The sequence below is a fragment of the Equus przewalskii genome, unplaced genomic scaffold (genome assembly GCF_037783145.1).
Source record: "Equus przewalskii isolate Varuska unplaced genomic scaffold, EquPr2 ChrUn-12, whole genome shotgun sequence".
Taxonomy (NCBI): Eukaryota; Metazoa; Chordata; class Mammalia; order Perissodactyla; family Equidae; genus Equus; species Equus przewalskii.
Window position 1 is genome coordinate 906,563 of NW_027228749.1, and position 14,696 is coordinate 921,258.

The 14,696-nt window shown below is 37.4% G+C and overlaps 1 protein-coding gene across 6 annotated transcripts in view; it reads right to left on the bottom strand.

Moving 5' to 3' along the window:
• Positions 1–14,696, bottom strand: part of GPR89A (G protein-coupled receptor 89A) — a 52,233-nt gene that overhangs the window by 17,038 nt on the left and 20,499 nt on the right. For all 6 annotated transcript variants that reach the window (XR_011536655.1, XR_011536654.1, XM_008528213.2 and 3 more), the window contains exons 6-10: positions 13,602–13,722; positions 12,248–12,328; positions 3,725–3,834; positions 1,740–1,828; positions 737–829 (exon numbers count right to left, since the gene is read on the bottom strand). Coding sequence is in view for 4 of the 6 variants with exons in the window: in XM_008528213.2 (XP_008526435.1) it covers positions 737–829; positions 1,740–1,828; positions 3,725–3,834; positions 12,248–12,328; positions 13,602–13,722 (494 nt within the window). In the remaining 2 variants the exon portion in view is untranslated. The remainder of the gene's footprint in view (positions 1–736; positions 830–1,739; positions 1,829–3,724; positions 3,835–12,247; positions 12,329–13,601; positions 13,723–14,696) is intronic.

Here is a 14,696-nt window from a genome sequence, read left to right on the forward strand (position 1 = left end):
AATGTCATCTGAATGGGTACTGACATCAATTTATTATAACATTAGATCCATTCAATCCAGAATCCTCCATTCATCTACATTGATCAAAATTAACTAACAAGCTGACAAAGCTCCTCTTTGTGCAAACACAGCCCCAGCAGGAGAGTCACCAAACCAGAAAGTCAAATCAGCCTTTTCTATAATCACCCTGAAATCCATTAATACCTACAGATGAGTCACAAGTAAAGATGAATAATGTACATAACATGCACACAAAGAATAGGCCATTACGGGAGAGGCACAAAAGAATAACAGCTATAAGCAGAGAAAGTGAATTTATCTATAGAAATACATTTTAGAATTTACTTTGGACTTAATTTTTTAAGTATATACAGACTATTAAAAAGGACAGGTGGTTTCTGTTCTGAGCTGAAGTAAGAGTTGAACTTAGTCATACATTCATGAGTAATATGGAAGGCAGAGTATGAAATAAGAAACCTTTATATTCACTTCATATATTTCATAATCTAAGACCTTATTAACGATTTCTGACAGAAGAAAAAATGCAACCTCCCTTTTCCAGGTGACCTCAAAAGGAGAGGGGAAAAGAGCAAGGCTTAGAGATGTGAGAGATCACATTCTCTGCTGACTCAATTGGAGTTGGAATTTAGTTCAATGCCTCAACCAAACCCAGTTTTCTCTGCCATCACCCCGTAAAAATCACCTAAACTCTGACAGTTAGAAATAATATACTTACCATGAAAATTTTCCAAACACAGTAAATAGAGAAAAAGTAACCAAGAAAATTAAAATATTTCCCCTTGAAAGTTTTGGAGTATTCTATTCTCTCCTGAGGGAAAACAAACACAAAACATGGTCAGTCTGAGCAAATGCAAATTCACACTCAACAAAAACATTCCTGCCTCTATGAATCAAGGTTCAGGCTGAGTCAAAAAACCACACATGGTAACAATAATATCAAAATAACAGTAGTAGCAGTGGGCAACATTTACTGAATGTTTACTTTAAGCCTGAAACTGGAATAAACACTTTACACGCATTATCTACTTTAATCTTCCTAACAGTCTTATGAGATATGTTCTATTATCTTAATTTTACAGATGAGAAAACTGAGGCTTAGAGAAATTAAATAACTTGCCCAAGGTCACACAGCTCGTGAGTAGGGGAGGTTAGGCTCAGGTCTATCTGTCTCCAAAGCCTGGGTTAACCTCTACCCTTCGTGGCTACACCTGTGAAGTTATCCTCAAAAAGGATTAAAACAGTTGCAACCTTAACTAATAAACTTTGCCTATTTAAATTATATTGCATTTTAATTAAATAGGAAAGTTACTTCTTGTAGTTAGATCACTTCTTGATCTGGATCTTTTAAAATAGGGCTAGACCATGGCAGATAGGTATCTATTGCTCTTCCAATATAAGTAACTGGTAAGGGAATAAAAACAGGAGTCAGCCTCTTGATGCTGGGTCAGTAGGAAGTGGTGATGCCACCTTCCTAGATGTTAAAAAGTCTCTTCTGACTATCCCACCAATTTCTATTATTGAGGGTGTTCCATTGAGGATTTTCCTAGTGGTAGGAGCAATGCCATGAAAAGTGCAGACTCCTAATGCTTCATGGCTCATACTGAAGCTACGAGGAATGTCTTGCACTGCTTGGCCACAGGACACTAAAAAGCCATTTAGTTTTGTTCTCTCTTCAATTATACTGGTAAAAACCACACTTCGGTTTCCTTGCTCTGTACCTTAGTAGCATATAGATCAGTTGTTTCCAGAAAAAGCTGCCTGCTTAGTTCTTCCAAAGCATCCACTTCCTGTTGAATAAGAGTAAGATCTGGCACAAAACGGGTATCAAGGTTTAAATCACATAGAAGTTTCAAGAAATAGCAATGAAGAAAGCATATGCTTTTGTTTTCTCCTACAGGAGATCCTCGGAACTGCCTATATTTTCAATTTCCTGTTCCATAGCCAGCAGTACTACTTCAGAGTAATTTTCCAAACTCTGACACAGGAGTGTAAAAGCTGCTCCCCTAAGAGCTTCACCGCAGATACCTGCCACTCAGCTTCTCACTAGCTCAAGAAGCTCAAACAGATGGTTTTGTTTATTTTTTGCTTTATTTATCTAGTTAGATTTAAGTCAAATGTAATCTTCGAAATCTCAAATGGTTAAATAGTGAAAAGCTCCTATAATATAGCATACCCTTCTCCTCCATTATCTGAATAAAAACAATGTTAGCAAAGGGAACTGATATTTACTGAGTTCTAATACAGCCTGGGATCTACAGACATTACCTTCTTTAGTTCTTTTCAGACATTATCTTCTATTATTCTCACAACAATTCCATGAGATAGGTGTTATCCATTTTGCAGATAAGGGAAGTAAAGCTCAGAGAGTTAAATAACTTGCTCAAAGTCACACAGCTAATAGGCGTGGATGCAAAGTTAGATCTGCCTTACTCCAAGGTCTGCTCTTTCCATTACGCTATGCCCCTTACCAAGAACTCAGTGAGGCTGTGTTATTATTCTCTCCGTTTAGGAAACAGGGATTCAGAGAGGTTAAATAATCCTGATACTTCTGTTGACTTGACTTATTGTCACTAAGATAGCTTAAACCTAAACTTTCCCTCTTATGGACTTTTAAGTAACAAAAACTTACTTTTTTTTCTGTGACTTTTCCCACTATTACCCAAACAACTCCCTCAGTTCCTTCCTCAGTAGTGGCTGCTACTGGCATGGTCTGGGCCACCAAACGACAGGGTTTAACTAGTTAAACATCTGCCTCTCCCATGATTAGATGGTAAGTTCCATGAGGAGAGAGGCTATACCCTTCATAGTTTTATCCCTCAGCAATCTGCCTAGAAATAAGAGACGTGAAATAAATGTTTCTTGACTACATGAATGTAAAGTAATCCTTTTTTTTCCTCTCCCATGGTCGTCCTACCTTTCTTTCCTCTCCTATGGTCTAATTCTTACCTGCATTTGACACCAGAAAGATATGTCATAATTTACAGCAAGAATAGATTATATCCTTTTCCTCCAATTGAAGCAAAAGGGAATTTGTACTTTCTCAGGCCAGAAAAGGAAGCAGGAAAATGCTACCTCACTCCTAGTCCCCCAAAGTTTTGACTTTATAGCCTGGTAGCCACAAAGAGATTTGGCTACTCAGTGTGGAAATTAGTTTAACACCACAACCAGCTGGGCCACGAACAATCCATTAGCCTAACCTCTTTGATTCTTCAAACCCGAGTCACTGGAGATACAAAGCTGCTTAAAATTTGTTTAGGAATACTGATTTCTTTAGAAAAATCATATATTCAAACCATTCATTTTAGAGAGCCATTATGTCTTGTGATGGTTTTTCTGAGTTGGGAAATATAATAGTGTAGTGGAAAGAACTAAGAAGAGGAGGCCACAGTTCTGGTCCTACCTTTGCCACAAACCACTGTGTGATTTAACTTCTCTGGGTCTATTTTCTCATCTGTAAAATGGAAAGACTGACTTGTGAGGACGCCTTCAGCTCAAAGACAATGGTTTTTATGATTTTATGACCTTCTATGGGTGTTGGAAAGATGACTCTATACACTGTATTTCCTAAGCCTTGCCCTGGCCAGCTGGAAGCTGGACTCGGTTGCAGTCAGGTACCTTAGAAGACACTATCCCAATACTACTTTATTCTTCTGACCTTGGTCCAGAGTTGAGAAAAAGAATCAAGCAGAGGAATAAAGGATACTTTCACTTCCTGGTGCTGAAGTGGTAACACTCTTTATCATTCCCCAGAATCCTGATGGTTTGTTATGCACCTCCCCCTTCTGGAACATAGTTCTTCGTGTCATTGCCATCCTGAAATGAAAGAAAATATAAAACCTCAGCAAGGAAGCATGGACCCTCATAGTCCATCTTCATCCACCTTCCAGTTTCATAACTGCCCCTTTCATTTGCTGAGCTGTTCAGGGATGGAAGAAAATTCTGGTGTCCCACTTTTCCACTGCTTACAACTGAAGGGAAACTATACCCCCCTAGAAGCAATGTGGCCTAGGTGAAGGCGCACAGGATTTACAGTAGGCAATAAATTCGAGGACTGGCTCTGCCACTTAGAAGGTGCGAGACCTTAGAATTTCCATTTCCTCATCTCTGGATGGTTGTGAAGATCAGTGAAATAATATATAAGAACTCAAGTTGTCCACTACAAAGTGTTATATGTATATTAATAATTATTACCCCTATCATTTAAGGACAAAATAATAGCTAATATACCTAGCCAAAGGACCAGGCATAGTGTAGAAACTCAATAAATGTTTTTTTCCTTCCTTTTCAAAAGCAGACAAAAGAAAAAAAAGCAAAACAGAAAAATCAGATAAACCTGGTTCTTCTAAAATATCATTCTCCTTCTAACTCCAGTCCCACCCCTACTACTGAATAAATCAACAGGAAACTTACTATTCCTTCCTCTTGCCCTCTCAGTCTGTGGAGGACCCACTACCTGAGTGGTAGCTGCTGGCCTCTTCCAGCCCACCACAAAGGTATTAAGAACAGGGTCCTTGTGAGGAAACATAAGATCATTTGTGCACAAATGGTTACTTGAAGAAAATAATGGGCCAAAGCCTACAGGCTTAAAATAAACCCGGACGAGTCGAATAAAAACAAAGTAGTAGGACTAAAGAAAAATTTAACTCAAGGTGGATACTTTTGCGTGACAAGAGATAGAAGTGGTAAGGAGGAAGAAACAGCATTGGTATTTATGGTTGGGAACAATGTAAATGGTACCAATAGTACCAAACACCAAATGGTATTTCTGAGGGCTAAATTCTTTAAGCCCCTGGCTAAAATGATATTAACAATTAAGAACACTAGGTATGTTGGCCATGTTGACTTAAATGTTTCCTCCTCAAAATGACCTTTGCCTGGATACTGAGAGAATTGAATATCTCCAAGTTTTAGCTCTTTCTGCCTTTTCCTTTAACTACACACATTCACCCTAACTCAGCATTTTTGGAAGATGTAATTAATAAGCAAGAAGAGGCTCAGACCTCGGGAAATTTTGACCTGGCAAGGCTCATAACCCTTAGTTTTCCCATGTTTATTGTTGGGAAAGCTGGAACAAGTACATGAAGAAGGAAGAGGTTCCACCCCACTCATTTAAAGTTCACTTGAGTTTACCACGCTGGATTAAAGGAGGGGCAGTGGGGAGAGAGCACAGAAGCCCATTTCTATGGTTCTTAGTTCCAATGTCTACAGTACAACAAACACAATGACTGGCTGTGGAGTGGCATTTGTTGAATGCATAAAGGTGACTGACACTGTATCTGGCCCCATAACAGGCAGAGAGGTATAGGCACTAGAAGAAGTGACAGCTGGCCGCACACAGACAAGCAGGGCGTTGTTTTAAACAACTCACTTTCACTTTCAATTTTATCAATTAACTCTAAACCAATTTTGCTCTTATCAAATAAGTTGCAGATGAAAAATATAAAAATTCATGTATTTTAAAAAGAAAAGGTAACAATATCAAACTTCCCGAGATGTGGTGAAAAGGAATAAAAAAGAATGTGAGGACCACCTATATTCTACTATAAAGAGAAGTAGATGACTTTACCTTGAACTTTTCTTCACTATCATCAGCACCACCACCATGGTCATCATCACTATTGCCTCTTTATAGTAAGGGTGGTCCAGAACAAGAAATTAGCTAGTCATTATCAGCTGAATGCCATTTAAAAATCCACAATCGGGAAAAACACACGCAGTTGGCTGAAGTGTGGTGGTAGCTTGCAAGTAAGGGGCTGAAAAATGACTACTGTGGTTTCAATATGCCATTCTACTGTTTTATAGTCTCCATTGTTGCTGGTGGGAAGTCAGCAATTACTTTTCTTTTTTAACTAAACATTTTATTTTGAGATAATTGTAGATTCACATGTGGTTGTAAAAAATACAGAGAGATCCCATGTACCCTTTACCCAGCTTTCCCCAATGGAAACATCTTGCAAATGTATAGCACAATATCGCAACCAGGGTATTGACATGGATACATCAAGATGTGGAACATTTCCATCACTACAAGGATCCCTCGTGTTGCCCTTGTACAGCCCACTCCCCTCCTCCCACCTCTAACGCCTCTTTAACCCCTGGCAACTGTGAATCTGTTTTCCACCTCCGTTTTGTCATTCCAAAAATGTTATATAAATAGAATCATACAGTATGTAACCTTTGAAGATTGGTTTTTTTAACTCAACATAATTTCCTGGAGATTCATCCAGGTTGCTACGTCTATCAACAGTTCATTCCTTTCTATTATTCAGTACTACTCTGTGTATGGATGTACCACATTTTTTTAACCATTCATCCATTAAAGGTATCTTGGTTATTTCCGTTTTGAATACTGTGAACAAAACTGCTATAAACAGTGTACAAGTTTTTGTGTGAACAGTGTACAAGTTTTTGTATTCATTTCTCTGGGATAAATGCCCAGGAGTGCAACTGCTGGGTTGTGTGGTAATTGCATGTTTAGTTTTTTAAGAAACTGCTAAACTGTGTTCCTGAGCTACTATACTATTCTAAATCCTAACCAGCAATGTATGAGTGATCCAGTTTTTCTGCATCCTTACCAGCATTTGGTGTTGTCACTCATTTTTATTTTAGCTATTCTAACATGTGTATAGTGATATCTTGTGTTTTTAACTGCATTTCTCTAATGGTGAATGATGTTAAACATCTTTTCATGTGCTTAATTACCATCTGTATATCCTCTAAAACGAAATATCTGTGACTGTCTTTTGCCCATTTTCCAACTGGACTGTTTCATTTTTTTCCCCTCTAAGTTTTGGAAGTTTTTAATATATTTTAAAGATTTTATTTTTCCTTATTCTCCGCAAAGCCCCCTGGTACATAGTTGTATATATATATTTTTTAGTTGTGGGTCCCTCCAGTTGTGGCATGTGGGACGCCGCCTCAGCATGGTTTGATGAGCAGTGCCATGTCCCCGCCCAGGATCCGAACCAGCAAAACTCTGGGCCGCCAAAGTGGAGTGCACAAACTTAACCACTCGGCCACGGGGCCAGCCTCTGGAAGTTTTTAATGTATTTTAGATACTAGCTCATTCTTGGCTACGTGGTTTGCAAATATTTTCTCCCAGTCTGTAACTTGTTTTTCATCCTCTTTGCAGGGTCTTTCACAGAGTAAAAATTTTTAGTTTTGATTAACTCCAATTTACCAATTTTTCCTTTTATGGATTATACTTTTGGTGCCAAGGCTAAGTGCTCTTTGCCTAGCCCTAGATCCCAAAAGTTTTCTCCAATTTTTTCCCCTAAGTTTTAGAGTTTGAGTTAATTTTTGTGTAACGTGTGAAACAGATTGAGATTAGCTTTTTTTTTTTAATCTATGGATGTCCAATTGCTCCAGCATCATTAGTGGAAAAGCTATCTTTCCTCCACTGAATTGCTTTTGTCTTTGTAAAAAATTAGTTGGGCATATTTGTGCTGGTCTATTTCTGAGTTCTCTACTTTGTTCCATCAATCTATGTGTCTATACTTCTGCCAATACCACACAGTGTCATTATAGTTGTATAATCAATTTTGAAATCAGACCGATTCTTTCCATATTATTCTTTTTCAAAACTGTTTTAGCTTTTCTAGTACTTCTGCCTTTCCAAATAAATTTTAGAATAATTTTGTGTATATCTATAAAAAAAATCCTGCTGGGATATGGAAATGAATTACATTAAACCTGTATATCAATGTGAGGAGAATTAACATCTTTACTATGATGAGTCTTCCAATCTATAAACATGGTATGGCTATTTAGATTTTTGATTTCTTTTATCAGCATTTTACAGTTTTGAGGATATAAGTCCTGCACTTGTTTTGTTAGACTTATACCTATTTCATTTTTTTGAGTGACTGTAATTGATACTGTATTTTTAATTACTAGTAATAGAAATACAATTAATTTTTGTACGTTTACTTTGTATCCTACAACTTTGTTAAACTGTTACTTTTTTCATTGTTTTCCTGTATGTATCATTTTTCTCTTGCTCCTTTCAAGATTTTCTCTTTATCTTTTTCTTTTAGCAGTTTGACTATATGAACCTAGGTGTAGTTACGTGTTTATCCTACTTGTGATTCTTTAAGCTTCTTGGATCTGTAAATTAATGTAGATTTGAGAAGTTTTTGGCTATTATTTCTTCAAATACTTTTTTTGCCCCTTTCTCTTTCTTCTAGGGCTGCAACTATAAGTATGTTGGACTGCTTGATACTGTTTCAAATCAAGATTTTGTTCATTTTTCTTCAATCAGACTGAATAATTTCTATTGATCTATCTTCAAGTTCACTGATTCTTTCTTCTGCCATCTCAATTCTGCTAAGACTACCTAGTAAAAATTTTCATTTCAGTTATTATAGTTTTCAGTTTTTGAATTTCTTTTTGCTTCCTTTTTAAAATATAGTTTCCTCTTCTCTTTTGGGATTCCATATCTGTTCACTAATTAATATTATGCTTTCTTTCATTTCTCTGAACATATTTATAATAGCTGCTTTCAAGTCTGTTTGCTAAATCTATTATCTGGGCACACTTGGAGTTAAGTGTCTATTAACTGCTTTTTCTTGAATACAGGTCACATGGTCCTGTTTCTTTGTATGTCTAGTAAGCTTTGGTTGAAAACTTAACATTGTAGATATGTTGTAGTGACTTTGGAATCTGTTTTACTTTTCCAAGGACTGTTGTTGCTTTTTTTTTGTTCTAGAAAGCAGTTAACTTACCAGGTCTCAAACTGTGAAAGTGTGATACCTACTGTGTACAGCAATTAATGTCCACTTAGCCTTTTAGTTTCCAGCTTCCCTTTTTCTAGTCTGACTCTCTGGTGGTCTCCCCTGAGCACGTTAGTGGGCAAGAAAGAATCTGGACAGATTTTATAGTCAGATTTCAGGGCTTACCCTCTCTGTGGTCCCTTTGTTTCTAGGGATCCCTCCTAAATTTTTAACTGCTTTGCCAGTGCTGAGTTCCATCTCCTGACACCTCAAGAATTTCACTTTCTGTCATCCAAGCTATATGCATAACTTAGAAACAGTTCAGGCAATGCACTCAATCAAAGCCACGACAAACTTGCAAATCTCATTAACTGGCAATTCTGTCTTTCAAGGGTAGATCCTCTTGTAGTTTCTGCCTACTTTTTCTCAGGCTCTCTGGTATTTCCTCTGTGCGTGCACAGTTTAGCAATGACACAGGGATGTGGACTGAGATTCTTGATCTTAGTCTTTCTGCATCTCTCTTGCTTCCAAAATTTTTCCTTTAAACTTCCAGTTACTCTGCAGATTTGAACTCCATCCATCTGTACTGTTCAGTGGGTGCTGGGAGGGTAGGCAGTGGTTGAAGAGCACCCTCAGGCAAGAAAGCCAAAACATGCAGTTATCTGATAGTCTTCTCAAATTTCTACCCATCTCTGTTCATTTTCCAGGGACTTTAAATATTTATTTTAATAATTTTTCCAGTTTTTATGATTTTCTGTAGATGGAATTGCTTGAACTCTTCACAGTGCCATTCCTGGAAGTTTCCTCTATTATGGTTTGAGAGCAACTGTGGCTGGTGCTGAAATTTCACCAAGGAATTAATTTTTTTCTCTATCCCTACAAATTTTCAAAAGAGAGCCTGGAAAAAACCTAACTCAAGGGTAGAGGTTAAGATCTTTTCCTCATAGTAATAGCTTGCATTTCACTTTTACATGTTATAGTCCTCTAGTTTTTTCTGGTATGTCACAAGCTGTGTGAAAAATTATATATTCAGAATTTGTGGGTTGAAAGGGATCCAAGAAACCCTTTAGTCTATCCTGTCATTCTACGAATGAGGAAACTGAGACAGTCTAGTATTTGCTCAAGATCACTTAACAAGTTTACTGTAAAGTGACTGTCTATGTTCAAATTCTTTTCAACATACCATGGTGTAGTTGCATAGCTATATTTTCTATCTTCTACAAACCATAATTTCAAAATTACACTAACATTATTTGTGAACAGAGACTATATTTCAGCTATATCAAAGATTACCAAAACAAAAGCTTTGATATCTAAGTCAACAGAAAAACAAAACAAAATAACAGGTCACTTAATTCTCTCAAACAGCAAAAAGCTAAAAGGCTTTGATCACTAAACCAGCATGTTCATACTATCTGAACTAGGTTTTTGACAAACATCTTCCAAACACTATAAACCTCAACTTCTATTCAGTGTTCCAAGTGAGAAGACAGTGTGCCTCTTTCCTGCCCCCATTTTCAACCATTAACTTTTTGGACATAACAGATGTTATTTTTTTTGTATGTCATCTCACTATGGCCCTTTGCTGTTAAATCAAAAGATGGTTTTCTGGCCACTACTCCTCCCCAACTATGAGTGTTTGTAAAAACAGTTTTTCTATATTTTGGTAAATAGTAACGGCATTGTATGAATCCCAAAAGCCCCAGTGTTGTCATGTGTTGTCTATCCGCCCTGTTAGCTCCACTGGGTAAAGGACTGTGATAATTAGGTCAAGTTGGGAGGCAGATTCTTCTGAAAGCCACTCAAATTAATAAGATGTACTGCAAGACCACAAACTATCCCAGATCCTGTCTAGACAAGATCTACAGGGTGCGTGTATAGATCAGGGCCAATTCCTAACCATGACTAGTGATGAAAGCGCTTGCGAGTGCACATCCACACTTGCCATGAGTCATGATTTTATATTTATCTCTCCATAGGAATAAAAGAAATATAGTAAAAGGGAGAATGATCTTAGGAATCGACATAGTATTATTCCTATATAAGTATTTTTCAATATTGAATAATGTTGCTCTTATTGTTGTATTTTAAAAATCAGCATTCATATTCATTCATGTAAAATACACTGTATAGAATGAATGTAAACAAAACATATAAAAGTAAATAAATGTATATACGTGTATCTGCTTCCAATACCCTAGTAAAGACGTAGAGAAATGCAGACAAATAATTAATTGGCGAATCTGGGCCTCTTTATCATTTTAATGTCTATTGTTATCTCTTACATTAAGCCTTCTTTGACTTGACTATGGGTCTTACTATAGATAAATGTTAAAGGAAAAAATATGAAATGCAAAAAACACTCATGCAATTTAAAACCTGTCATCATTTTTATATGGGTAGTAATAACGTTAATAAAGACAGTTGATTAATAAGCTTCATGAAGGTAGAAATTGATTATTTTGTCATCTTTCTACTCTGTGTGCTGTTCAGCATTTAGTACAGTTCCTAGAATAAAGTACGCTTTCTTTTTTTTTTTATTAATTTTTTTTTTTTTAAAGATTTTATTTTTCCCTTTTTCTCCCCAAAGCCCCCCGGTACATAGTTGTGTATTCTTCGTTGTGGGTTCTTCTAGTTGTGGCATGTGGGACGCTGCCTCAGCGTGGTCCGACGAGCAGTGCCCTGTCCGCGCCCAGGATTCGAACTAACGAAACACTGGGCCGCCTGCAGCAGAGCGCGCGAACTTAACCACTCAGCCACGGGGCCAGCCCCTAAACTATGCTTTCTTTAATTATTAAGTGAATGAATATATGAACGACTAAATGAAGGCAAAGCATTAAAACCAAATGACTGTCCTGGAGATTATTAATAAGTTCAACAGTTTTCCTTAGCTATGTATGGTTCACTGTTCTAAAAGCTCTACATGTCAGCTCATTATTATTATTATTTACATTTTACAGATGAGGAAACCAAGACATAACAAGATAAAGTAATTACTTCAAGGTCATACTGGGAGTTGTAGGCCAAGGACTCAAATTCCGACAGTCTGAGTCTAGAGCTTATGCTTTTATCCACCGTGATATAGGTTTCTAGCGATGCCACTTTGAAACCACACAATTAAAAGGACTTTTAAAATAATAAATACAACAACAATACCTAGAAGACTTGAAAGATTTTTAAAGTAGTTGGAGAAAAGGAAGTTGAAAGATGGAAATGAGGCACGAAAAGTTCGTAAAAAGGCAGAACAAGAGACTTTTAAAACACCCAATATAGAATACCTTCAAATATAAAATTTATCCTAACAATTTATTTCAAGATAATTTATCTAAAGCCAGGAAATAAGGTTGAACTTGAAAATTTTCTTTCACACAAGACTAGATACTAAGTCTCTGATGGTACCTTAACTTGTAACAAAAATAAATAAGATGAAATTCCCTATTAGCACCAACTCGTAGTCAAATTTTCTTATTGAGAAATTCTGACAGTACAAGTTTTTTAATGTGCTGCTATCTTACCTTTTCTTTTTGCTTATGATCATATCCATGGTTTGGAGCAGTCGCCGTTCCAGGGCTAGAATATCTGTGTCAGTCACATTCCTATAATAAGCATAAACTGTTAGCAATGTTTTGGGGTCCCATCCTTGGGCATAACACAAGGCAGCTGGAGAAATACATAAACCTCAAATGGTACCCAGTAATTGAAGGACTTGTCTTTTTCTAGAGAATATTAAAATGACTGCAATAAGCAAAAATGCTTTTGCTGTTTTTTTTATAGCTAATACTTCTTGGGGTCTCAGGGCAGTGGAAGGGAACCAGCTCCCTTATAGTTTTTCTTACCTTTGACCCAGTGACATTTATGATATATGTGTAAGCACGCTTTTAACTTGGCATTGTCTTTTACTGTTCTACTTTTGGGAGAAACTGATTTGGTGAAGTTGGGATTAGCTCACATTGCTGTCCACTAGAAATGTGCCTTTTAAAGGTAGAGAGGAGGAGGAGGTGGAGAAGGTCAGACTGAAATTGCCATTTTAAAAATAAGTGAATTCAGGGGCTGGCCCCAAGGCCAAGTGGTTAAGTTTGCTCGCTCCAGTGCGGTGGCCCAGGGTTTCGCCGGTTCGAATCCTGGGCCCAGACACGGCACTGCTTATCAGGCCATGCTGAGGCAGCATCCCACATAGCACAACTAGAAGGACCCACAACTAAAAATACACAACTATGTACTGGGGGGCTTTCGGGAGAAAAAGGAAAAATAAAATCTTAAAAAAAAAAAAAAGAAAAAGAAATAAATGAATTCAGGACAAATAATAAGGGCAAGCAATAAGTGATAAGACTTATTTAAAAAGACTCCTAGGGGGGCTAGCCCGGTGGCACAGCAGTTAAGTTCGCATGTTCCTCTTCTCGGCAGCCTGGGGTTCGCCAGTTCGGATCCTGGGTGCGGACATGGCACCACTTGGCACGCCATGCCGTGGTAGGCGTCCCACATATAAAGTAGGGGAAGATGGGCATGGATGTTAGCTCAGGGCCAGTCTTCCTCAGCAAAAAGAGGAGGATTGGCAGTAGTTACCTCAGGGCTAATCTTCCTCAAAATAAAAAAATAAAAAAAATAAAAAGACTCCTAGGTCAATGCCCATAAGGAAAGAGGAAAAGAATAAAAAGGCAGCCACCAGGGCTGGCTGAATACATACATACTTATACACAAATACTGGTATTTTAAAGCAAATTGAAATAAAGATTTGTGTATCAATGACAAAAAAGAATAAAAAGGCAGTGTCATAGATCTAATATTCAAGAAGTAATGATGGTGGCATGATATGACATATGTACTCAAGAAGTAATAGCAAAAATAGAAAAGAGACAAAGTTCTCATTACCTGAGGAAGTAGGACATATAAGTGTACGGGCAGTTGACAGCACCAAATCCAGAAAGTAGAGCCATGAGAGTCACCCCAATCACTCCTACCCGGCTGATGAGCTGCTCTATGGACAAGATCCCTAAAAACATCAAAGCACGTTAACGCCACGTGATATAGCTAAAATGGCTTTCCTCGGCACCGCAAAATGAAACAGCCCTGAAAACATCAACCATTACATATACCTAAGTTATGTCAGCCATATTTTAGTTATTAATGTGTAGTTTTTGGGGTTTTTTTGAGGAGGATCAGCCCTAAGCTAACATCTGCTGCCAATCCTCCTCTTATTTTGATGAGGAAGACTGGCCCTGAGCTAACATCCATGCCCATCGTCCTCTACTTTATATGTGGGACACCTACCACAGCATGGCGTGCCAAGTGGTGCCATGTCCGTACCCGGGATGTGAACTGGCGAACCCCAGGCCGCTGAAGCGGAACATGCGCACTTAACTGCTGCACCACCAGGCTGGCCCCTAATGTGTAGATTTTTTATAATAAATATATAAAATCTATTGATTTTCCTCCTATCCTATATATTTCCAGAATCGTCTCTATTATTGGATATGGTAATAGTAAATAATAACAATAATTGTAAATAACACTTATTGACTGTTTACACTTATTGACAGTAAATTCTAACAAAGTAAAGTACTTTTAGTAAAAGCTTTGGAAAAAAAATTAGAGAAGTAAATCTGCGGGAAAAGTATAAAGAGCAGGTAACACTTTGTGCTAGTTACCTTCGATATATGTATTTCCCCATTAGGTCATAAGCTCTTTAGCTTATGTCTTATTTATTTTTGCCACCAATCAATACAAAATGCGTCTAATAAATGGGCTGAATTTACAGATGAATGAGTAATTCAAAGGCAAAGACATGAGTTTTAGATTATTGGTTGTATTCTAATTATCAATTGTTTCCTATTATTTGAGAATGGTGAAAATCAACTCAGTAGTTAAAATAAATGCTGCTGTTGACATATTTGGGAGACCTGAGAGAGAACAATGCTGAACAGTAACTCAGGAAGTCTGACATCGCCGGAAAAAACTAGTTTTAAT